Source organism: Balaenoptera ricei, chromosome 6 (genome assembly GCF_028023285.1).
Source record: "Balaenoptera ricei isolate mBalRic1 chromosome 6, mBalRic1.hap2, whole genome shotgun sequence".
Taxonomy (NCBI): Eukaryota; Metazoa; Chordata; class Mammalia; order Artiodactyla; family Balaenopteridae; genus Balaenoptera; species Balaenoptera ricei.
The window spans coordinates 70,068,313-70,092,731 of NC_082644.1; the positions used below are offsets into that span (position 1 = coordinate 70,068,313).

The 24,419-nt window shown below is 41.2% G+C and overlaps 1 protein-coding gene across 5 annotated transcripts in view; it reads right to left on the reverse strand.

Moving 5' to 3' along the window:
* The window catches only part of SMARCA2 (SWI/SNF related, matrix associated, actin dependent regulator of chromatin, subfamily a, member 2), a 176,318-nt gene that overhangs the window by 89,845 nt on the left and 62,054 nt on the right, over window positions 1-24,419 (reverse strand). For all 5 annotated transcript variants that reach the window (XM_059924827.1, XM_059924823.1, XM_059924825.1 and 2 more), the window contains exons 14-22: window positions 23,297-23,444; window positions 19,517-19,680; window positions 18,088-18,154; window positions 17,317-17,427; window positions 14,438-14,680; window positions 12,968-13,081; window positions 4,511-4,618; window positions 3,796-3,882; window positions 316-362 (exon numbers count right to left, since the gene is read on the reverse strand). In XM_059924827.1, the coding sequence (XP_059780810.1) occupies window positions 316-362; window positions 3,796-3,882; window positions 4,511-4,618; window positions 12,968-13,081; window positions 14,438-14,680; window positions 17,317-17,427; window positions 18,088-18,154; window positions 19,517-19,680; window positions 23,297-23,444 (1,089 nt within the window). The remainder of the gene's footprint in view (window positions 1-315; window positions 363-3,795; window positions 3,883-4,510; window positions 4,619-12,967; window positions 13,082-14,437; window positions 14,681-17,316; window positions 17,428-18,087; window positions 18,155-19,516; window positions 19,681-23,296; window positions 23,445-24,419) is intronic.

Sequence of the window (24,419 nt, forward strand, 5' to 3'; positions counted from 1 at the left end):
ACACTATTGGTTATAAGTAAGAACCCTTTGAAGCTCTGACAACGTTTTTAGAACACTAGGACACTGTTAAGTCTATTAAAGGAGATCTATGTCCTTTGAATAGCCACTTGCTCAAGGCATGTGGTAATTTATGCCAGTAAAGTAAAAGGAATGCTGATATCATTTTGGTTAACAACTTCTGTACTCTCTGCTAAGGAGAGAGGAGGGCTGAGGAGGCTGGCAGTATGTATTTGTGTGATAGGAAACACTTCAGCGAGAAAAGTTAGGGAGGACCAACAAACTATTTTTTGGAAGAAAAAAAAAATTAAGATTTACCCATTGATGACCCCATTTGAATAGCCCAGGTGTTCAGCAAAGGATTCCTTTAAAAGAGAGAGAAGAAAATGATTCTAAAAAACGGATCTGTAATTATTAACTTAATGATTATTCTCTTAGTGAGGTCATCCTATCTATTTCTAGAGCACAGTTAAATAAAATAATGAATAAGTAAGAAAACACTCGTTATACAATGAACCAGAAACTCAAAGTCTTTGAATTCAGACTATAGTTCTGCCAGAAATGTACCCCGTAAGTCTGCAAGTCTCTAGACTCTCACACTGAGATGATAGGGTTAGTTCACTCATCAAACAGTGATTAAGTGTTGACTGGCCCAGGGCTGTGGTAGGCAGGTACTGGGAATCCAGAAAAAAATGAAGTAGCTACCCCAAGGAGCTTAGAGTCTAGACCAAAGGAAGAGCTTAATACAAGCAAATCAAGATTAATATATACACATAAATACACTGTGGAAATATTTAACAGTAAAAGTAATGATTATTTATGTACTACAAACTGTAAATCTTAGTTTGGTGGAATCCTAACATCCCTTCCGTACTGTGATTTTCTGTATCATAAATAAGGCTCTAAATGTATACCACCCCTCAGGTGACCGGCTTCCACTTTTAAAACACAGAACTTAATTACAGAATTCCCTCCTCACTGATTCTGTGGAAGAAATAAGTTGCTGTTCTCCATGTGATTTTCGCATTCCTTCTTTATGGGAAGGGAGACCATCTGTGGGGAGGAGAGCACGTCACACCTTCACATTAACCACCAGCTGTCTCCCTTCTCTGCTCCCCTTCCTTCCCGGATCACTGAAGCTTTCCTCCAAGGGGACCAGATCTTCCCTTTGGGCTTTGCTCCCAAACATGCTCACCATTTATGGTAGGCCCAGCCCCTCCGGACGCTGCCCTGCCGGCAAAATTAACGCCAATGGACCTCAGCCAAAAACCCTACCCTGACTCCAAGCCTACCCTTTCGTCTCTACAGGTGCCATTCCTGACTAGAGATTTAGGTCTCATCCGTCTCTCAGATAGTATGTGTTGATAGATGGTGATAAGGTCAGGTATCAGCAGCATTTTAAAAACACTGCTTTCATTTCTCTGGTGTGAAGATCCCCAGGGAGGCAGAGAGCCCAATCCAGAGAGTAGGTTTCTAGTATGAACAAAGAGTGTGTAAGCAAACAAAACGAAGACAAAAGCAAAATGCACACACCATCTCTGGTTCACAACTGTGATACCTTTGCAAATAACTGTGGGTCTCATTTCCAGGAATGTGCTCCTGAAAGTTCTTTACATTAAAAAAATTACGAATCAAAGTCTGTCTTTCTTCTGACTGCTACTTAAAATGTCAATGTGCAGGCAAAGGAGGACATGTTACTTAGACTTAGCTTCTTTGATCCACCCCCCCTCCCCTCCCCAGGTGCTCCAGACAGAAGCTTGACATCCTCTCTCTACCTGACATGGCCCAGTGTGTCTCAAAGGTTCATTTTGGTACGATAACCAAAATGAAGTTAAGATTGACACCTAATTTTCATAATTTCTAAGTCCTCAAACTCCTCTATACTTTTACAAAGTAAATATCTTAAAATTATTTTTAGGAAAAATAAGATGGTGGGTGACAGGTTAATCTGACATGACCCCAATCATTTTCACCATTAGATCTTTTTTTTTTTGGCTCCTCCAACCCAACATGTACCCCCCACTAATTCATGGATACCTTACAGCCCATTTATCACATTATTGGTTTACCAGACACTTCATATGTTATTTTTTTTTTAAAGCTTATGCCCTTGCCAGTCGTATAATCTATTACCATCTGATGACAAGTCAAGTAACTATGAGTGACTTACACCAAGTCACAGTTAAAAGTGACCTGGGGGCTTCCCTGGTGGCGCAGTGGTTGAGAATCTGCCTGCCAGTGCAGGGGACACGGGTTCGAGCCCTGGTCTAGGAAGATCCCACATGCCGCGGAGCAACTGGGCCCGTGAGCCACAACTACTGAGCCTGCGCGTCTGGAGCCCGTGCTCCGCAACAAGAGAGGCCGCGATAGTGAGAGGCCCGCGTACCACGATGAAGAGCGGCCCCCGCTTGCCGCAACTAGAGAAAGCCCTCGCACAGAAACGAAGACCCACCACAGCCAAAATTAAATAAATAAATAAATAAATTTAAAAAATAAATAAATAAAAAATAGAAGTCAGTAGTGCCTGACAGCCAGCATTAAAAAAAAAAAAAAAAAAAAAGTGACCTGGGGTATAGACTTATTACCACACAGTGAATTCTCCTACTATGTGTCTAAATAGGCTTGTTGGTGGGACCTTCCCCTCCCTCCCTCCCTCCCTTTCTTCCTTCTTTCTTTTCTTCCTTCCTTCCTTCCATCCATCCTTCCTTCCTTTTACTGTTGTTGCTGTTGTCATTTTACTTATATCGAGGGCTTTTTACTCTATAAAGGAAGGGTTGCCTGTCCCTAAGGCAACAACAATGTCAGGAGTTTTTCTAATTTCCCACCACAGGTGGGATAGGACTCCAGGATAGGGATAGAGGTGCAATATATACTGTCACCTCACAAGCGCGATTACCAAAAACAAGGAAGAAAAAAATAATCTTCAAAGTCAAGAATATTTCAGTCTCATTTCCAGGAATATGCTCCTGAAAGTTAAATTCCTAGAACCTTCTATTTACTTATTGGTTAATAAGCTGGTGCAAACACGGAGCCTGCAGTGACTTGCCCACGCCTCCTGCTCATCTGTAGTGGAAAGTAAGCAGCGCCCTGGCAAATAACTGCCGCCAGGACCATATGCATCTGCGGCCACATTGAAAAGCGGAGGCTACAATCGTGGCTCCTTTTCCTTCCTGCTCAAGTCAATGGCTCCTACTGGGGTGAAATTGTCAATTTAGGAAACTCATTCACATGTAGCGAACAGGGCAGAATATGTCCTCTCCCCTAAAAATAGCTTCCTAGAGACCAGAGCCTCAGGATAAAAGCCTGTATCTACACTGTCATGAAAGAGGCCAGAAAGGAAAAATACAAATCTAAGTAACAGACTAAAGTCAGTGACTTTTACAGAGAACATCTTTCTGTTCAACGGGTATAAATACATTATTTTAATATTTTTCACAGCATCCTTCTGAGGAAGCTGGATGTATTTATCATTATCTTCCATTTCGGAGCTCCTACGATAACAAGGCAATTCACAGCACCTACCCAAACCCACATAATGAGCCATAGCTTACAGCATTTTCTCACTACTTGAAACTCCTGGTTATAAAATTCCAGATGCTCAAGTGTCTGGTGCCAATGAGAATCCATAACCAGAAAATTCATGTTTGTTAATTCTGCTCTTCAAGCTATCAGAGCACGTCGTTTCAACTTCCACACGTGTTAACCCTCTTTTATTTTTTATTAAAAAAAATTGTCTATGTAGTATTAGTAGGAATAACACAGTAAGGATCAGGGTCACGACAGAGAACGCAGACTTACCTCAATGTGCTGAAACATGTATGGGTGATTGCAGATTTTTCTCAACTGCATGATAGTGTTCATAAGTGTCTTAGCGCCTCCTTTCCCCTAAGAACAAGTAGAGGAGAGTGAAAATAGAAGTTATTAATTGATCAGGTATTTCCCATTAAAAAAAAAAAAAGGCTTCTATAGAAACAGCAAAGGGCCATAGGTCTTCTCGGTAACCTACACCTCTTGTGGTCCAAAGTTCCTGTTACTATTACACAGTTGTTCCTGAATTAGATATAACATCTTCCTTGTGACTAACTTATCCTAGACGAGGGAATTATGCCCAGTGGATGGCTTTGAGAAATAACTGTCTATTCGCTAGGATTCACAGCTGTCTATTCCCTAGAAGCATGGAACAGACGCCCAGGGAATGAAACTGGATTGTGAAACCTTCCATAATGCCACCACACCCTTAGGCAGATATATTCCGTGCAGAACTGACATGAGCATAGCTAACTATTTTGGTGATATGAACACCAAGATGGTGTTCGTTTCTAACTGCTCCTATGCAGTTTGCAGGTAAGAGGCTACGAGATTTTCTTCGGCAGCAACAAGAGCTCCCAAAAAAGCCCAGTAATTTGCTTTGACAAATCAGCATTAGCAGGGATGTTTCCCAGGAGTATCCAGCGTCACAGCCCCAAGAAGATACATGACGGCACCTTGAGTTGCAACATCTTCCGCAACGTACCTTCTTATCTTTCTCCGAACCGTCTGTGAGGAGGATCCCTTTGGCTTGCATATGGCGATACAGAATCTTCTGCAGAGCTGACATGTCACACTTGATCACATATTCAACCTGGGGAAAAAAGAACAGTAAGTAGAGCAGGAGAGAGAAGGTGCCTGCTCTAAGAAGACTGTTGAGACATGGCTGCTGGTGGCACTCCTGGAACCACAAAGGTATCTCTCTTCCCCTCTCTTGGATTCATTCATGGAGGGGGTGGGGTGGGGTGGTGGTAGTGATGGAGAGGACCACAGTCATCACTACTAAAGGTACCATTATACTGTAGGGACCTTCAAAAGGTTGTATGTCATTGACCATTGACACTAGGGTCATGCTTTTGGAAATTTCTTGACTTGTTCCATATTAGAGAGAGAGAAAGAGAGAGAGAGGCTGGCAAACTGTTCAAATTCAAAGATGTTCAATACAGAGTATTTTCTTTTCTTTTTTTTTTATAGTATTTCCTCTGCTTCCCACCTATACCTCCTTTCCTATGAACAGAACAGTTTTAGGAAAAACAGTGCTTGGCCAATAACCTCTGATTTTCTTTGGAAAACATTTTTTAAATGGTCCTAGGTGGCTACTACCCCCAGTACTGATCTGAGAAGGAGATTCATAAGAGCCCTAGATTGACTGTATGTAATTACCCTCTGCTTTTGAAGGATGAGCGGATACTACCCTAGTGAGGATAACAGGCAAAGGAGAGGAATTAATCCACAATTGGATGCAACTCTAGGACCATCTTCTTTAGAGGCAAGGCCTCATGTGCTTCCATTTTGAAATAACAGAAAAATCCAATTTAAAACAGTGAAAGGGAATTCATGTGCTGGTGGTTTCATACACACCTGCAATACTTCTCGCACGCTCCTAATGCACACAATCTGCCTTGGTTATTTCCTATTATTGTTTTTCTTTATTAAAAAAAATCCCCAGAATACAAATGTGAAATTTTCATAATAAACATCAGATTAATGCCTAGAAATCTGCAGAATGTGATTAAAAGCAAATCAGCAAGCTGCCTCATGTTTAACAAACTGATTAAAAATGATCAGGTTATTTTCAGCTCTGAGGGCCAGGGCGAGGAGGTCACAGATGAAGAGAAGTTGAATATTCATTCGATTGTTGCTTTAGAAGGAACCTGTCAGGCCAGCCAGAACCGCAATTAATAGCCTTTTGCTACTCGTTTTGATGCACCAAATCAGATTAGAGAAAGGTGGATTCTTCTGCAGAAAAGTTAAGAAAAGCAAGTGACCTGCCATAAACTTGTTTTAGTTTTTAATGACTTTCTTGGCCAGGGTGGAAAAAACATCTCCAAGTTTAATAAATAAGGATGCACTATTAGTACAGGCTTTATGTTCCACAGGCTTGATACTGCATGTTTTTAAAGTACTTCGACTTTTTCAAGAGCTGTTAATTCTCCACGAAACTTGATCACGGTGTAGAAAAATGTTAAACAACTTCAGACTTTAACAAGCATAATGATAAAAATGACACCAAGGGCTAGTATTATTGAGTTCTTTCTATGGACCAGGCCCCGTGCAAAAATGCTTTATGTGCCTTCTCCCATTTCACTACACAAGAGCTGTAGGAGAGTTACATTTAGTGGTGTTCGAGTTTTATAGATAAGGAACCTGAGCATCAGAAAGGTTAAGTGACTGGGTTGAAACGATGCAGCTATTTAATGGTGCAGTTAGGATCGAACCAGACTCGACTTCCGTAAGCTCTACGCTAAGGATGACCACGGAGACTTTTAGGTTTCCCAGTTCTGCCCTGATGTTCATCTTCACCTGGGCCTCCCTGCCAGCCAGCTTGTGCACACTTTCCTGAATGTGGAAAGGAGGGCTGAGGCTTGCTTGTAAGTGCGTTAGGAGACAGAAGAACCAGAATGAGGGACTGGACCCTCAACCTCCTTCGCATCAGTTAGCTGCTGCTAAGAGCTGGAGGGGAGGGAGTTTGGGAAGCAGGAGGCATGCACGATGATGCCATGCAGATAGGAATGCCAAACACCCCCATAGGGGCCAAGTCAGCAGAGAAGCGAGCTCAACCCTAGAACCTGATGGCTGCTGTAGGAAGGAGATGTTCCCCCCAACCCTCCTCCCAAGCACCATTAGGGGGTACCAGAAGCCAGTTTGATACACATCATCAAAATCACCATCCTAAGTTTCACGACTATATTTTACGTTTGCTCCCTGTAACCTCCCAAAACAAGTCCAAGCTATTTTGTTTGTCTTTGTACTTTCCCCCAGGCCTGGGGTGAGGGTCCTTAGTCTTAGGGCTTCCTTTCCAAATTTTACTCTCCCCGAGGGCTCTCTGTAAGATCTTCCCCAATCATATCTATCAGCCAAAGTCAATCTGCCTTTTCATTTCCCGCAAAGAAGTGGTCATTAAACTTTTTTGATGGCAGTTCCTCACTAGGAAGACATGCTAAAGCGCCTCTTCCCAATACATGCCCATATATTTAACTATGAATTATATGCATGTGCGGACGTTGATGTCTCAAAACACAAGTTACCTTTAGGACAGGGGTCAATGTTAAAGGCAGCTGACTTATATCTACATTTCAAGAGGCCAATTTGATGACATCTCATTTTGGGGGTTATAATGGGGCTGGTGAAAACCCACACTAGGAACAGGAGAGGTGGCAGGACTGCCCTTTTCCTACCGTCCATCTGTGCTTACGTTATCCATCTTGTTTTCAACCTGCAATCCTCTGCAGAATCTTTTAAAGCCCTTCATTCATTCTGAGGGCCACGGGTGTCAGTTTAGTTAAAATGAGATCATCCTAAAAATCCTTTTACCTGGATACGGGGAAACCCGCCATGCTCACAGTAGGCAGAAAGCGAAGGAACCAGGCTGCGAGGGTGAGCGGATATCTGACGCCCCAGGTGGAGGTGTTCCCCCTCACACTCCCGCCCGGGATAACCGATACAGTCTAAGCAAGGTACCTTGACTTTCTGTTGTGCATACATACCGCATGGGTACCAGTGTCCATCTGTATGTTAACTTAATAAAGCTTAATTTTTTTTATTTTTAAGAGAAAAAGTAATATAAATGGAAGCTCTAAAATCTTCCTCCCACACCTCAATGGATTACTAGTAAGCACCTCCCCACATACTGACACACGCCCCCTTGTGTGCTCTGGGGAATCCTGTCCTAAAGCTCTTGAATGCCTGGATCCTTCCTCCTGATGGGGTGGGTGATGCTGCCTTTCACTGTCATGCCATCGTTCAGCGACAGCTCACACCATGCCTCCAATTTCTGGTACAGCTCCTGCACCTTGCAGCCCCGCCCAAGCGCAGTGCAGTGCACAGAGCAAGCCATCAGAGCTACGCATTGAGAAAAGGGCAGACGGAACAATTCGAAAGTAGACATGCAGACTGACAGTGGCAAGGCGAGGAAAGTCTTTGTAATCATCACGCCATCTCAAACTCTGTTGGGTCTGGGTCACCTCCAAAAAACATGATGGTCCCTGATTACAGCATGAATTTGAAAGTTCCTCAAAATATGCTGGTGCTGAAGGAAATAAAATCTATGACTCTTTAACAGGGATGATTCTCCCAACAAGTTAGGCTTCTGAGAGCCACTGGGACTATTATTTTGAAATTATATGTAAAATTGGGGTGTCAGCCTCATGGACATGACAGTTATCTCCTAAGACTCCTTATGTTAGTAATGATCAAACTGGTCCCTTCAGGGAGCTAAACTGGGTGGTTATATTGGCCCAGACTCTCCTCCCATATAACCCTGTAAAAGTTTTCAACCTTTATTCATAGTTTCTCCCTAAACACTATTCCTCACTTATCATTTCCCTTCCAAAAGGAGGTATTATTAGATCAGTAAATCCAGACTACTGTGTGTGATATATTACCACTTTGTGAATTGAGATTTCCAAGATTAAATTTATGAAAGTCCCAGGTTCTAGAATCTATGGCAAGAGAGGAACAAAGTGATGATTAATTACATCAAGCATTCTAAATTTTTATATAATGAATGTAAAAGCTGCCCATCTAAACAATGCTTTTTTGTGGTTTTATACAGATTATATCAAAATCAGGGTCGATTTTAGGTAGGTCAACCTCTAGTTAATCTCAGACATCGTATACATATTTTAGCATATTTAGACACAGACACACACACACACACACACACACACACACGTACAGCCAATGGTAAGTACAGTTGGTTCTTGATTATACAAAAGGGAAAGTCAGCACAGACAACCTCAAATGGGAGCTAAATCGAAAAATCAATTTTTCTTTAGCTTAAGTTAGGTTTTATGTAATCTCTTTTCCATGAATTGCCCTTCTTCCGTGAGTATAAGGAATGGATCTTATGCCAGCAGCTTGGTGGTGGTGTTGGGAGGGGCCTGGAGACAGTATATTCTCTTGCTCATTAGGTGTTTCATTAGACTCACTAAGTCATTAAATACTCATTGATTAAAACTAATTTTTATTAAATACTCATTCATTAAAACTAATTTTTCTATGAAGTAGAACTGCATTTATCAAACTGTGGCCCTTATATGCCTGCTTTGGTTTCATCTGAGGAAATACAGACTCCTGAGGTCACTCCCACTATACTAAGCAGAATTACTGGGGCTAGGGCTGGTACTTTGTATTTTTAAGAGTTTTTCTATCTGAAAACTCAACAATAAGAAAAGAAATAATTGGGAAAAAAATAGGCAAAAGATTTAAGCACCACTTGATCAAAGAAGACACATGAATGCCAAATAAGCACATGAAGATGAGTCACGAGATATCAGCACACAATTACTGAAACGGCCAGCAGTGTTAAAAACTGAAAATATCAAGTATTGAGGAGAATGTGGAGGAACTGGAATGCTCATACATTGCTGGTGGGACTACAAAATGGTTCAGACTCCTTAGAAAACCACTCGGAAGTTTCTTATAAAGTTATGTGTACATTTACCATATGACCGAGCAATCCCACTCCTAGATATTTACTAAAATGAAATGAAAACCTATGTTCACACAAAAACCTATACACAAATGTTCATAGCAGACTTATGCATAACCATCAAAAACTAGAAACAACCCAAATTTCCTTCAGTTAAATGGATAAACAAACTCTGGTGCATCAATATAACAGAATATTATTCAACAATAAAAATGAACCAATTAATGATACATCCAACACCTTGGATGTATCTCAAATTCATTACACTAAATGAAAAACCAGATGCAAAAGGTCTGATGAGACATATTGTCTGATTTCTTTCATACAACATCCTGGAACAGGCAAAACTACAGGGATGGAGAACAAATTAGCGGTTGCATGAGGCAAAGGGTAGAGGGAGAGTTTGACTAAAAAGTGAGAGCACTAGGAAATTTTTGGTCGGGGGGACTGGGAGACAGAATTGTTCTGTATTTTGATTGTGGGTAGAGTTAACGTAGCTATGTATTTGTCAAAACTCAGAACTATACACCAAAAAGAGTGAATTTTATTATAGGTAAATTAAAAAATAAAATGGAAATCCACTTCCCTGATTCTTTTTCATGAAAACATTTGAGCATCACTTCTATAAAATATTTAGCCTTTTCCTGCCATCAGCCACAATTCCTTTCTAGATTCCTTATACAGCCTGAGAAAGACATATATGTTGTTTGTGGCTACAAGCAGATGGTGGCAGAAGAAAGCTTCTTACCCCCAAGGATGACACTTAAATGGCCAAATTTCCCCAGATTAAAAAAATCCTAACAAGGTAGAAAGAGCAAAGAGTGAAAACTGGCCAAAGCACATCAATAACAGCTACATACACATGCCAAGTGATTAGTTCCCCTACTCACCATGAAAAGATTATGAGGACAGAGATGGGGCGGGAACACAGAAAGTGCCAGAACCAGAGAACAGTGAGAAAGAACTTGAAGCGAATAGGGAAGCGGAACCAGAAGTCAGCAATAGAAATGGCAGTGTGAGTAGAAAGTAAGGACTCTGGTGATAGCAGTTGTCACCAGTTGAGCCCTTACCACGTGCCAGGCATAGTGTTATGAGTACTGCATCCATTCAATCCTCTTCTGTGAAGCAGGTATTGTCTATTTTCCAGTTCCTTGATGAGAACACTGACACCCACTGGGTTAAGAGACTTGCCCAAGCTCACACAGCTAGTATGAGACGGAGAATGCAGTGGGGACCCAGGTCCACTCTGACGGGCAGACCCCATGACTTCCACTCCACCAAGTTGCCTCCAGGTAAAGGTAGCTTATCCACAGATAATTCAGTCATACCTTGGAGACAGTGCAGGTTCAGTTCCAGACCAACAAAAGAAAGGGAATATGGTAATAAAGCAAGTCACAAGCATTTTTTGGTTTCCTAGCACATATAAGTTATGTTCACACCATACTATAGTCTATTAAGTGTGCAATAGCACTGTCTAAAACAATTGGACACACCTTAATCAAAAAATACTTTATTGCCAAAAAATGCTATCATCTGAGCCTTCAGTGAGTCATAATCTTTTTGCAATGGTACATCAAAGATCACTGATCACAGATCACCGTAACACATAAAACAATAATGAAAAAGCTTGAAATATTGCGAGAATTACCAAAACATGACATAGAGACATGAAATTAGCATATGCTGAAAAATGGTGCTGACAGACTTGCTCAATGCAGGGTTGCCACAAACCTTCAATTTGGGGGGAAAAAAACATGGTATCTATGAAGGGCAATGAAGCAAAGTGCAATAAAATGAGGTATGCCTGTATACCACACACAGGGTGTTTAACGTACCTCAAATATAAAAATCTGGATATTAAACAGTACATGTGTACTTTATGTCGGAAACATGCTCTTGAAAATCTAATCTTAAGTTTTTTTAAATTTATCAATACTCAGGAAGTTTTCTTGTGAAAAGAGCTGTGAAATAAATATTTTAGTAAAGTAACCAATCACCCCATAATCCCTATGCTGCAAAAGTTTGGATTCTAATACAGTGGATTTTCTTAAAACAGGGCATACTTTCAAGTTGTAATGTGTTTTTTAAATATCTATCTATATTAGCCATTCAGGACTGGCTAATACAGAGTAACGAGTAACAAGATTAAGAAGTTTTATGGAATGAATAAATGAAGAACTTCAGTTAATTGTCTTTTATTTTATAGCTCTTCTAAAGAAACAAAAGGAAGTATGGGACAAATTAAAATCTTTAACATTCCATCTCTATAACTTGCAGGATCTCAGTAACATTCAAGGCAGCCACATGACCACTGTACCCATTCCCCAGCTTATTCTGTAACTAAAGTCCATACTGAATAGAAAGGGGGTTACCCACAGATGCCAAGACCACACGAAGTCCAAGAAATATCAACAGCATTCAATCCCCAAGATGCATTCACTAGCAAAATAAAATACTTAGATATTTAGGTTTTTGCTGGGATGAGCATGGTATAAGAACTGTGTTAATATTTAATTTTTTTCCAACTGCTAATGAACAGGGCCTTAGGGATCAAAATTCTCTGTTAGCAAAGTGATCAACTTTGTATACTATCTTGCCAATCCCACTTAAAACTGAGCAGGATGAACCAATCTGTTCAAAAAATAGAGTCATTACACAGAAAAACACAATGATGCAAAACACACATTTCACAATTGGCTCCTCTAAAAAGAAAACTCACATCAAACTAACTCATGCAACGAACAGTGCACAATGCCAAACAGTCTATCTTTAAGAGAATGAAACGTAGAACTCCAGTTGTGTGCGATTCCAAAATATGATCAAAAACATATTAAGCCAATACCCAAATCCAACCCAAAAATGTGGAGCTAAGGGCTTAAAAGACATTCTAAAGCACTGAAAAATCAGTGTCCAAAAAGTAATCTGAAAAATATTTCTTAAAATGTTCACAGGAACTTAAATTAGATGATGCGTCTGTAATTTGCAGGAACCCTATTTTTCACTTACTATCAGAACCATGACATCCCAAGCATCCAATATTAAACACATTACCGGGAAACCTGGCAAATGCTTACCAGGTCCCTTGATAATGATACAAGCCTCAAACTCAAAGCCTTATTTGGCTCAAAGCAGAACATTTCTACGGCGCCTGCAAGAGCGAACTCAACGAGGTTAGTAAAAAGAAAAAATCTAAAGTTAAAACAGAATGTTAATTCATGTAATGTTAAGTGAATGTAACTTAAAGCTAAAATGTAATGAGACTCAATGAATTTGGTTATTTTTTAAAATCTGCCCCCAAACTTTTGGAAAACAAGATGAAATGCTAAAATTTCCCTTCTCTCTCTACACTAAATCCCCTAGCACCCATCTAACAAAAAAAATCTTTAAGATATTTCCCAGTTACCTGGAACTAAAATACAAGCCTGCTGTTTCCGAAACACAATTTCAGGGGCAGGTACTCCAAATATATTGGCAGGGGAAGAAACCACAACTTTTGAATTTGCAACATACTTTTTCTGGAAGCTGGGATTCAACTTCTTTCTTCAGTCTCCTCAGTAAAAATGGTCTCAACACCTTATGCAGACGTCTGATGATCAATATAGTTTCTTCTTCATTTAAGTCCACCTATATAAGAGAAACTTAGATGAATTTGATCTTTTTTTTTTTTTAAAAGATCTTTCATACAATGACTCTTTATGTTACATTTATTATTGGTTTCAATATATGATTGAAATTTTATGTGCATTAAGGCTAGGTTTATACCCATCATGTACACCTCAGAATGCTGTTCCCACCTTCCTACCAGGTGGTAACAGAACAGCCTCTAAATGGGTGTCTTGGTCTGAATGCTGAGTTTTGTAGAAAATGGCCCAGAGCCATCAGTTTTAGATCAGGAGTGTTAACAGCTCAGAATTTTATGGGATATGATTGCAGTAAAGGCTGACTAAAGGCTGAGGTAGAACACGAGTAAAAGGGCAATAGTTAATGTGTTCTTCCTTCAAACTGAAGCATTAAGTTAGGCTCCTAACTCTGATTGTCTCAGATGCAGAAACATACCAAGGGAACAGGGCCTGAACCTGAAAAGAAGAATCTGAAGAGTGGATCCGGATTACGTCGGTAGGTTTCTAAGCCCCTCTGCCTGCATCCTCCTTTGCACTGCTCTGATCTTGTTCAAGTTCAGTCCTGTTTATATATAAATCCTTCGCTTTCTCTTTCACCTTCCTCTATTCACCTCTAGGGGGCAGAGCTGATTGACGCTACCTTCTCCAAATGGGCAAGCCAATGAATTCTTAATAAAAGGCTAATGTACCTATAACATCTCAAAATTAAAGGGCCAAACAGTTCCAACATAAATTTCCCTAAAGCATTTTAAGTGGCTTTTCGTTCCTATAGTGGAAGGAATGATAATAAGAAATTTGAAAATGGCTACTCCAGGGTTTGAGGAATATTTATATACACACAAGACTGAGGCTTACACTAAAACCTGAAAACAATGCATAAAGAAAATTAGTATAAACCAGTTCAGTTTTACATACAAACTCTTAATGTGGAAATAGTTTAAAGGGAAGCCCAAGTTTATAACAAGGAAATATTTCTTTTTAAGGTTTATATTCGGTTGGTTGAGTTGTGGTTAAATAGATTGAACAAATATCTCTGCATTTATCCTCCTTGTGGCCTGTAGCAGTTAAGCATTCCACCAGCCAGGAACACCCTCTGTTGGCCTGGTTAACACAGTGGCAAAAGACAATGGGATTAGGACACCCTAGATCCTAGATCCTACATCCATCACTAGATCCATTTTCTTTGGATGGAAAAATATCCCTGGAGTGAGAACATATACATCCACTGATTGGCTTCCTAATACTTTACAACAATGTAAACCACCCTATGGGTTTTCTGTGGCTCTAGTGTTCTCAGCTTTAGGTCTTTCCATTTCATTTCACTGTCATGCAGTGGGAAAAATAAAAGTTAGGCCAGTACCCTTTCTCCAGTCATGGCAAATGGAGCATTAAACCACTGCTCAAATGTGCTGCAGCTCTTAAAAATTGTGGGAAGGAGGAAGTTGAGGAGGGCCCAGAGTTCCGGGAGCTTATTCTGCAGGGGAGTCCCGGTCAAGAGGATCCTTCTGGGGGCCACGTAGTGAGTGTTCAGGACCTGAGTCAGCTTGCAGTGGTGATTCTTCATTCGGTGGCCTTCGTCCACTATCATATATTTCCACCGAATCTATAACACAAGAGGAAGGACCAACATGCGGTGAACAAGGGAAAACACAACTACTTCTAAGAGGCAAGTGGTGATGTGGAAAACCAAAGAACTCATGCTTGGTAAAAGCTATGACATGAGATTCCTTAGCATAAAAGAATCTTAACAGTCTATTTCCCATACCTGACAGATCATCGTGCACTATGTAGTAATGGAATGGAATAATAGAATGTGATTCCAAATTACCCTTTCACAAAGACGGAAACTTGGGCCCAGAATGAAATGGTTGGGCCAGGATTAGCTCCTGTGTCTCCCCATCCAATACTCCTTCTATTAATGTTATGTCATGACAGCTATGCCAGACTTAATGGCTCTGTTACCTCTGCTCATAGTAAGTACAGAATATAGCTCCTCACTTGAAGCAGAGGTTAGTGACTGATTTCTCCAAGATGGCATCAGCAGGCACCTGCAGCGGAAGTACTCTGGCTTCATGCCCTTTTTCTATTGCCTTGGCTGACTACTACCTTCAGGGTTTGGCTCATGTTTTTTTTTTTTTTTAATTTTTTTTTTTTAATTTGAACTTAGCTGCTAACATTTAGAAGTTGGAACATTTCACATAAAAATCTGGACATCCAGCTTCTTTTAAAACATTAGAAGATCTGGCAACCTGGACTCTCTGAGTTCATACATACTCCTTACCTGCCAGGTCTAGGACCCCGATTTCAAGATGTCTAAAATGAAAGGATAGACTTACTGGCAGAGAGGGCAGTGCTAAAATAGCATTCCTCTGTTTATGCCAAAACTTCAGAATTAAACGCAATATATTCCCCCAGCATAACTATCACTTCAAAAATAAACAATGTGACCATACGACACGATCTTCCTTCCTAAGTCTACACACAGTCCCCTTCCCCTCTCACATCTGACCCTTCAGCCCTCTCCAAGGTCATTGTTTCTCAAAGTGAGAACAATGAGGAATATCCCACTAAGCCTATCCATTCCCCACAAAACAGTGGCAATGGCCAAGAAAAGCATCTGGTGCTCAGATGTCCCTGGATCCCGCTGAAAAGCTCTTAGAGAGCAGGGAGACGGCAAAGCGTTCTATAAAGTCCTCGCCTTCCTCATTAGAAGCACCAGTAAAGTCCCGGGAAAAGGAATAAAATCATCAGTCAGGCTGGGATGTTCGGGTAAAAGAAACTCCCAGAGTTTTAAAATTTGTTTCCTTCCTCTGCTACCTCTAAGAAAATTGCTTAAGAATAGTTAAAGTTGTACAATCAACTGTCCCAAAGTTACCAATAGCGTGAAAAAGAGGCCAGGAGATAAAAATGTATTTAAATCAATATTCTAAATCTACTTCCCTGCCTAATTTAGCTTATGAAATAATAAACAAGGAATCAGAGGCCTATGATTTTGCTATCGGGTCTACTACTAATTAGGTCTTCCACTCAGAAAAAAATTACTACCCCTTTCTAGAGCTTCATTTCTCCAGTGACAAATAAAAGCAATACACCTCATTACCAGGCGTCTCTGATGAATTTTGAAATACATATGCAGAAGACATGATATGAATTTCCTTAAAAGGATCTCAAATGTACAAACACATTCCCACAGTTATACTGAAAACACGTCATTCCTGACACTGCCAAATTCATCTTGGAGGATGAGGAAGAGGAACACAGTATTGTTGCTGGTGCCATCTCAATGATTAAACAAACCTCCCCTGGGAGCCCATTTCCTTTATGTTATTTCCTAGGATGCCACGAAGGGGACTCTCTATTTCCAGAGCAAAGGTTTAATGCAGAGATAGAACAGACCCCAGAAATAGTGATTCTGTTCAATTCTGGCCATAACTTAGTTTCAGATTATAGTGCTTTCAAAACACCACAGGGTAAAAGAAATTACTAAAGGAAAAAAAATTAAGTTTTCATGCTTCCTCTATGACAGAAACTACTCCCATCATTCTACATGAATATATTAGGAGACAAGATGATATAAATGGAAAAAAAAATTCTATTTTTTGGCTAAAGGACAACTTAGGACATACAAATCATCAGACATGTAGGTCACAGGTAGAAAACGACTCTTTCCCGGCTCTAAATAAATAGTCACAGAAAGAGCCCAGAGTAATTCAAACAATAATAGCCCATTATTTCACCAGGAAAAACATAAAACAGGAATAGCACAAAAACTGCAGCTTGGATAAACGTTCATATGGAGAAGACCATATGGAGAAATGCCTACTCATCTCTGGAGAGACAAAGACACAAGAGAAATGAAGTTACGCTGCTGACAATATCCCAGGGCAACAAAAACAATTATTTCTTCCACAAGCACGATATTCAGGGCTGTTGGAGAGAAAAAAAAGAGTTGAAGGAACCCAGGTGAATTCTTTTAAGAGATGTAAACCCATAAACTATGATAGGATAGGGTAGGTAAGAGTCCCAGGATCAGTGACATACAACAACAACCAAAATAAAACACAAAAAACCCCAGCATACATAAAATGAAAAACACACGACCAAAATATATCTGACTGAAAAAGAGAGAGACCAGCCATCTAACGAGCAAATTATACTAGTGCGTATAATTTGGGGAATACTTTACACTCCAGTTGCGATGGTCCATAATTAGAGATAAGAGAATTTTTTTAAACATACCTTTGCAAGAATGTGCTTGTCTTTTATAATGTACTCATAAGTAGTCAGGAGGACATTGAATTTGCCACTCCGTAACTGGGGGACGAGGGAGCGACGCATGGCAGGGGTGCCCTGAATGGGAAGAAAATACAGATGTATATTACCCGATGGAAGCAGGCGTGCGTTGTCTCTCACTACTCATGGCTTAATGGAGCCCAGGCATGTGACTAAGGACTGCACATACATGCAATTATCATATACAGATCCATTATCCAGGAAGAAAGTGCTTGGCAAAATTGCTCACACGTCTGGACACTTTTCAGACCTTTATGGAGAAGCTTTCCCACTGCAGACCGAGGGAAGGGGGGGGTGGGAAAGAAAAGGAAATTATGGTGATCCCAAGGTAGCAGAAAACCCGCTGCTCCGCTGAAAGGCTCCATTTCTACAGGAGCGTCCAGCAGGCGCCCGGGCGCCCGGGTAATTGCCTAACTTTGCAGGAACAGTGGGCATGGTAGCAGCACGCGGGATGTGTGATATTTGTCATTTGTATTACTCTCATCAGAAACCTCGCAATATGATAATTAACAATTTTCTTCTGCATTTCACTATCTGAAAGTAATTATGGTTTATTACAGTAATCTTCTTGGGATGATTAACTCTCACTGTTTAGTACATGATGTACATGACAAAACTTTACAACCAGATACAGTTCACAGATGTGCACAGGGAATGAAGAAAATAGGGTCTATATATAAACGTGGAAAAGCAAAAAATAAATACAGGATTCCAAACCTTGTAAGAAATTTTCACCACGGAAGGAGCCCATTTGTCAAATTCATACGTCCAGTTAGACAGAGTCCTATAGAACAAAAGAAAACAAAATACAGAGAGACATTTGTATAAAAATCTGTGATTAAAAAGATGCTCTTACTCACTTTTAGGCCTCACCTTGAAAGGGGCTAGAGAATATAAAATATCTCAACTGCATATTCATTTTAAAGGTGTGGAAATAAGAGATAAGTTAGAAATAAGCTGCCACAAAGCATGACAAGTTTGTTTGTGGGTTCACACGAAATCTCGTAAGAGAAAAAAAAATTAAAGAATGCATGAACATAGAGGGCAAAAAAAAATCTTAATTTTAATACTGAAAAACAGCAATTACCAGAGTGATTTGGGGACTCTTTAGAAACAGCCATATAAAGTTCAGAGAAAAGCTGAGTCAGGAAAAAGAAATGACAAAAGCACATGAAAATACTAAATAAATCTGTCAAGAGGAGGCAGGGGAAAAATACTAAATGCCTTAAAAGGCAAAATCCCTGAAAGCATCAATGTAATATATGAGTCAGAACATGCAAAACATAGATAATAACCAAAATATATGTTCAAGATGTAGATAATATGGAAAGGGTGTCTAAATACCATGGATTCAAATAATATGGATTAAACAGGTCTGCAAATAACTCTCATTTAGACAAAATTTGAAGGAAATACTAAAACAGAATATTTTTTCTCAAGGTCCAAGTGTGTAATTAGCACTGAGATCTAGAAGAGGATCTCAGTGAACAGAACTGCAAACTCACACCCACAGTCAGAGACACACTCCCATCCAAGGAGGGCGGTTTTGAACAGGTATCCCTTCCCTCAGGGGTCTCCACTAAAGACCCACAAGGAGCCATGCAGTGGGCGAGGCACTGGGAATTTAACGGAGGACAGTGAAGACCCCTCCTTACAAAGCGACAAAATCACTGCAGATAAACTGCGAGTACTGAGGGCGGTTTAATGCAAAATTCATAGTTACGATTTTGCTTTAAGAGGGACACTAAAGGAAGATTTAAGAATATATAATTTTTGAATATATATAACTTTTGGAAATGGAAAGAGAAAAAAAATCAAAGAAATCTTAAAAAGAAATCAAAACCTTTCAGCTTCATGAGCCACTTCAGGCGTGATGAAGAATGCGACCCACTGCGCAGTGTGCAGGCTGTGTAGACCTAGACCGCAATGCTAAGGGCTGAAAAAAAATCACTTCATCCTGTGCTTATGTAGCCAATCAAAGGGTGGCAAGCGGGGTGGGAAAAGAAAACCTAAATCCGGATTATATGCTCTTGATAATCCCACTACAGGCTACAATTCTGCCTTAAGGGAAAAACAAGGACAAACTATGAATAGGGCAAGCTCCAACATAAAGAAAGATAACTGCGGAATAAACGGCTTTACTTACGAAAGGGGAACAATGATGAGATAGGGGCCATTGAGTCTTTTGTGCTCCATCAGATAAGTGATGAGTGCAATGGTCTGTATGGTCTTTCCCAGCCCCATTTCATCAGCTAAGATTCCGTTCAAATTGTTATTATACAGAGAAACCATCCATTCCAGGCCCTGGAGCTGAAATGAAGAGTAATTGCTTCAATTATCCAAGATCTGCACAGGTAATTAATACTAATACAATGCAAGTGAGGCTGCGACTTCTTAACTCCTCCTTAACTCCTCCGTGCTGTACGTCGGATTTCCCACAGTAGGAAAGTAGGGGAAGCACCAACACAAAGAGAATTTCATATATGAGCCTGTAATCAGCCCTGATGCTTGGCAGGTGCTGAGTGCTAATCAGATTTAGAAATGATGGGCTGGAGCGTACTGGGGGGACTTTAAGCAGCTTTGCCGTTCATCCCTACTTAGCATTTCACAGTACATGACATTCTAGAATTATTATAAATGAAGAAAACCCACACGAAAATCCATTCCAACCACTCCAAGAACAGAAAGCCACCATGAGGATTAAAGAAAAACAAACCAGAAGGCAGGTTTGGCACAAAGATCACAGGTCATTAGAAACAGCCTTCTTGGTGATGAAGAGCCTCCCGGCCCCCCGGGGTGGGATCCCCTCAAGCGAGGAAGCAGAGTGACCAGGGAGCCAGGGGCACCTGCTGGGCCCACAGGAGGGCACTTCCTGGCGGAGAAAGCTCCCAGGCACCACATGGAAACTTTGCAATGTAAGTGCTCCCCAAGGGCAGCTGACTGTCTGGAAACATGTTCAACATATTTTTAAAGTACAAAAGCACAGCACCAGAGACACAGCTTTGGATTTCCACGTTAAACACAAGACAGTCTGGGTGAAAATACAACATTGTTCAACTTCCCTCTCCAACCACTAATTCCCTTCCACCACCGTTATCACAGATTCTGGTTTAAGTGATAGGATCATCTCTCTCTCTCTCTCTCTCTCTCTCCCTCTCTCCCTCTCTCCCTCGCTCTCTCTATATATTTTCTATCTATCTATCTACTTATCTATATGTATATAATTGCTAAAGTCAATTTAGCTTGCTAATGAAGTTATGCTTAGGGAAATGTTAATTTTAATTTGGTTTACGTAAAAACAAAGCAAGTGATTCTTTTACTTTCAATATTTGTTAAATGGACCACGCAAGGAGCTATAGCAGATGGAAACCTAGGTATGTAATATGCATGCCTCCCTTCAGAAGCTTGCAGTCAAAGAGGAGCCGATAAGCCATTCACGCACCAAGACGCGGTTGGCAGTGCCAATGTCATACATATAAAATTGTACGGGCCAGAATTTTTCTTGGGAAGAGTACTGCAATGGTTTGAAGAAATACTTGGATAAGCCACTTAGGGTGCCTCATACCATGCAAGACTCCGAATCATCCTAAAGGTTTTTGCAGAAGAGCTGCAACACCAAGAAATGAGAGGAACAGAAAGAGGTCCCACGGGGATGCACAAAAGACATAGGGGCAGAAGGGGAATGCCAGGAACTCTTAGTGGTGGGTGGGCGGAGATGCACACCTGCAACATGATCCCGAGAGCACCAGACCTTTAGGAAAGTCAACTAAGTGCCAGAAACATTTGGACACTCAGTGGTAGTGGATTTTTTTTTTTTTTTAAATGAAAATCGGCAAAGGGGCTGAATTTTGCATCTGTCTTAATCCCAGATAAAACAGAAGCAGAAACTGGCAGCAGAGGGGACTAGAAATTCACAAAAAAAGTGGGAAGTGATTTGGACTTTCCTAGACCATGGAATTGGAGGGGTTGGGTATTGAGCCAAGCTTACGTGGCTTTCCAGGAAGCAGCAGGAAGGCCTCAGCTATGTCAAGGTTAAGTAACTATTTTCAACACAAAAACTTGTCAAGGAGCAAGACGACAGAAAGCTTACTCATGGATAGAGTGATCCGGGAAGGCTTTGAGCCACAATTTCAGTTGGTTTGTGAGAAATGAAAAAGATTTCATCAGGTAGATACGGATGGTCAGAGACCAGGAAGAAGAAACTCCATGAAGCAAAAACCCGGAGGTGGGCAGAGTAAGGTATGTTCAGGAAATCTACAGCAGCCCAGTAGAGGAAGAAGGCCATAAAATTCACATATGCAAGTAGGAGGAGGTAGGTTTGAGAAGACAGTGATAAAGAATGCTTTCAAAGGTGCTGGATGGCAGGAGGAAATCAATGTAGCGTTAAAAGTTATTCACGAATAATCTAACGATGCACCTGCCACATATAGACGTACAAGAGTTCATTAGAACCAACTACAAGTTAACATCTATGTCAGGGAGGTCAAATCAGATGAAAACAACTTTGAACTTCATGAAAGTAGCATGGTCTTTGGAGAAAACATGACCTTACTACAGCCAGAGCAGTGGTTCTCAAAGTGTGCTCCAGGGACTCCTGAGGGTCCCCAAAACCTTTTCAGGCGATCCACAAGGTCAAAATGATTTTCTTATTAACACTAAGGTATTATTTGACTTTTATATTGTGTTGACATTTGCACGGATGATGCAAAAGCAGTAGTGGGTGTAAACTGCTGGCACTTTAACACAAATCAAGGCAGTACTGTAGTAGTAGCCTCTGTATCCTTCACCCTGATGCAATGGCAGCCAACATAGTGCCACGTTTTAGGAGTTTAGTGGATCCAAGTTCAAAGAGTTTGAGAACTGTTGGCCTAAAGCATATACTTCGTAAAGCATATTCCGAAGGTCCCTAATTTTACAGGATGTGAACAGGTATATGATATATGAAAAGAAAGTTTGGTAGTCAAGAGAAATTTGGGAAATACAAAGTTAAAGTTATTTCACTGCAGGATGCTGATACGCAGTTACAGTTTACACATTTATTTTTGCAGAGCCCATGCGTGTGCTGACGCACACCATGGATTACAGAGAAGGGTCATTGCTAGAGTGCCCAGGTGTCTGGTTAGCTCGGGAAGTCCTGGGTGACACCTATGATCAGTGATAAGGGCCACTGTTCGTTCTCGTAAGTATCCAAATTTGGAGTAGTAAATTATACCGTAATCCAAGTTCTAGCTGATAGTATTTCCCATATTTATTTAACCACAGAACCTATTTTTTCCCTTTCTTTTTGAGGTCTATCTCATGGGACAAATGTTCCAAGGAACACACTTTGGGAAACACTGTGAAGTAGAAGGAGGTAAAAGACAGGAGCTGACCTCACTCCAGACAGGTCAAATGAAACACACGTTATGCTTACAGCCTAGCTGTCATCAAAGCAGGGTTGCTCACCACTCTACTGTGTCTTAAAAAAAAAAAAGCACGTAAATTAGTAGATAGCGACTCCTAGGTGGCTGAATCCATACTGTTGAACTACAGACACCACTGAAATTTTTGAAGAAATACATACTTCATTTACTTCAAAAAAGAGGCACAGATGTTCCCTACACTCATAGAATGTGGCTGGGTTTTCCATTCTGAAGAGATCCACGGTAAAAGGGTTCCAAAAGTTAACCCAGGATTTCTGAAAACACAATCCATCCCAAAGCCATAGAAGAGAAAATGGGTACGCCCTAGGGAAGACGGTACAATGGAACACTCTCAAACAAGAATTACGGGCACAGTGGAGAGAATCGCCCTATTAGAAGCAACGCGACCCCAAATGTTTGCCACGGTCAACTCTCTGCAGCAATGGGCACGCGCACAACGTACTCTAATCAAAATTAGGTAGCAGATTGAGACCTGCCAAGAAAACACACACCACGCCAGTTACCTGATAATGCTTCAGGGTCCCATTGATGAGGAGGGCCGACTGCTTCTCCACCCTCTCCGAGATGGCGTGGGCCACCGTGTAGTAGGACTGGGAGCCCCTGGCACTGTACTGCATACTGTACTCATCGTCCACGTCTTGCTTAGCGGTCCTGGGCCAGAGAAAGTGGAGGGTCACACACAGAGAAGTTGGTGCATGAATGGAGAGCCGAAAACAGCTGCAGGAAGTAGAGCTTTATTTATCACCTACTTCATGCCCGGCAGCTAAAACACATTATCTGTAATCCTCGTGAAAAGCAAGCAGGGTAGATGCTGTTGTTACCATCCCCACTTCATGCCTGTGGAGAACTTCAGGCTGAGAGAGCTTCACGAATTTGCCCAGGTCACATGAAAGGTGGTGGCGTCAGGATTTGAGCGCAGGCCCGCTCGACCTCAAGTGACTGCTATGAGCGTGAATCGTACACCTGCAGGTTCACACTTTGCCACTGAAGCTGTCCTAGGCCCTTGAAGTACAAAGATAAATCCTATCCACAGAACACTGCCTAAAACTTGGAAGACAGGTGGTGGTGGGGGGGGGCAAAGGTGACATTAAAGAGACAGGAAAGAGGAGAGGTCATCTTCCATTTTCTATGCCTTGTTAACCGACTACTGTGTTATTCTACAGGCAGTGACGGGCCATGGAGGGGGGTCTTAAAAACCTTCAGTGAAGCAGCTGGGGCAGATGAATAAAAGAAAGGTTCCTGAAGTGGGCACACAGCCCTGGAATAAAAGGAGAAAATATTAGAATGTCTATTTCTGCTTTTTTTTTTTTTAAATCTCATCACTTTAAAATGTTCTATTTTGCATAGTGTTTCGCCACAGTTTTCTTCTAACACTAGAGCTACACAGGCAAAGAGCTGGGTAGCCCACTGATGTAGAGCTCGAGCAGAGTGAGGCATGGAGCTGGGCACTCAGGTCGGGGGACGGAGCAGGGGGTGCCGGGGTGTTTCAGAGGCTGGGCCGGGGGAGTCGGTGGCCGAGCAGCTGCTGCAACGAGGACGTTTCTCACTTGGGGTTCTGGGCGGGCGTTGGCGCCATTAAGGAAGGCAGGAAAGGCAGCCAGCTGGAGGGGCAGGTTTCACGTGGGA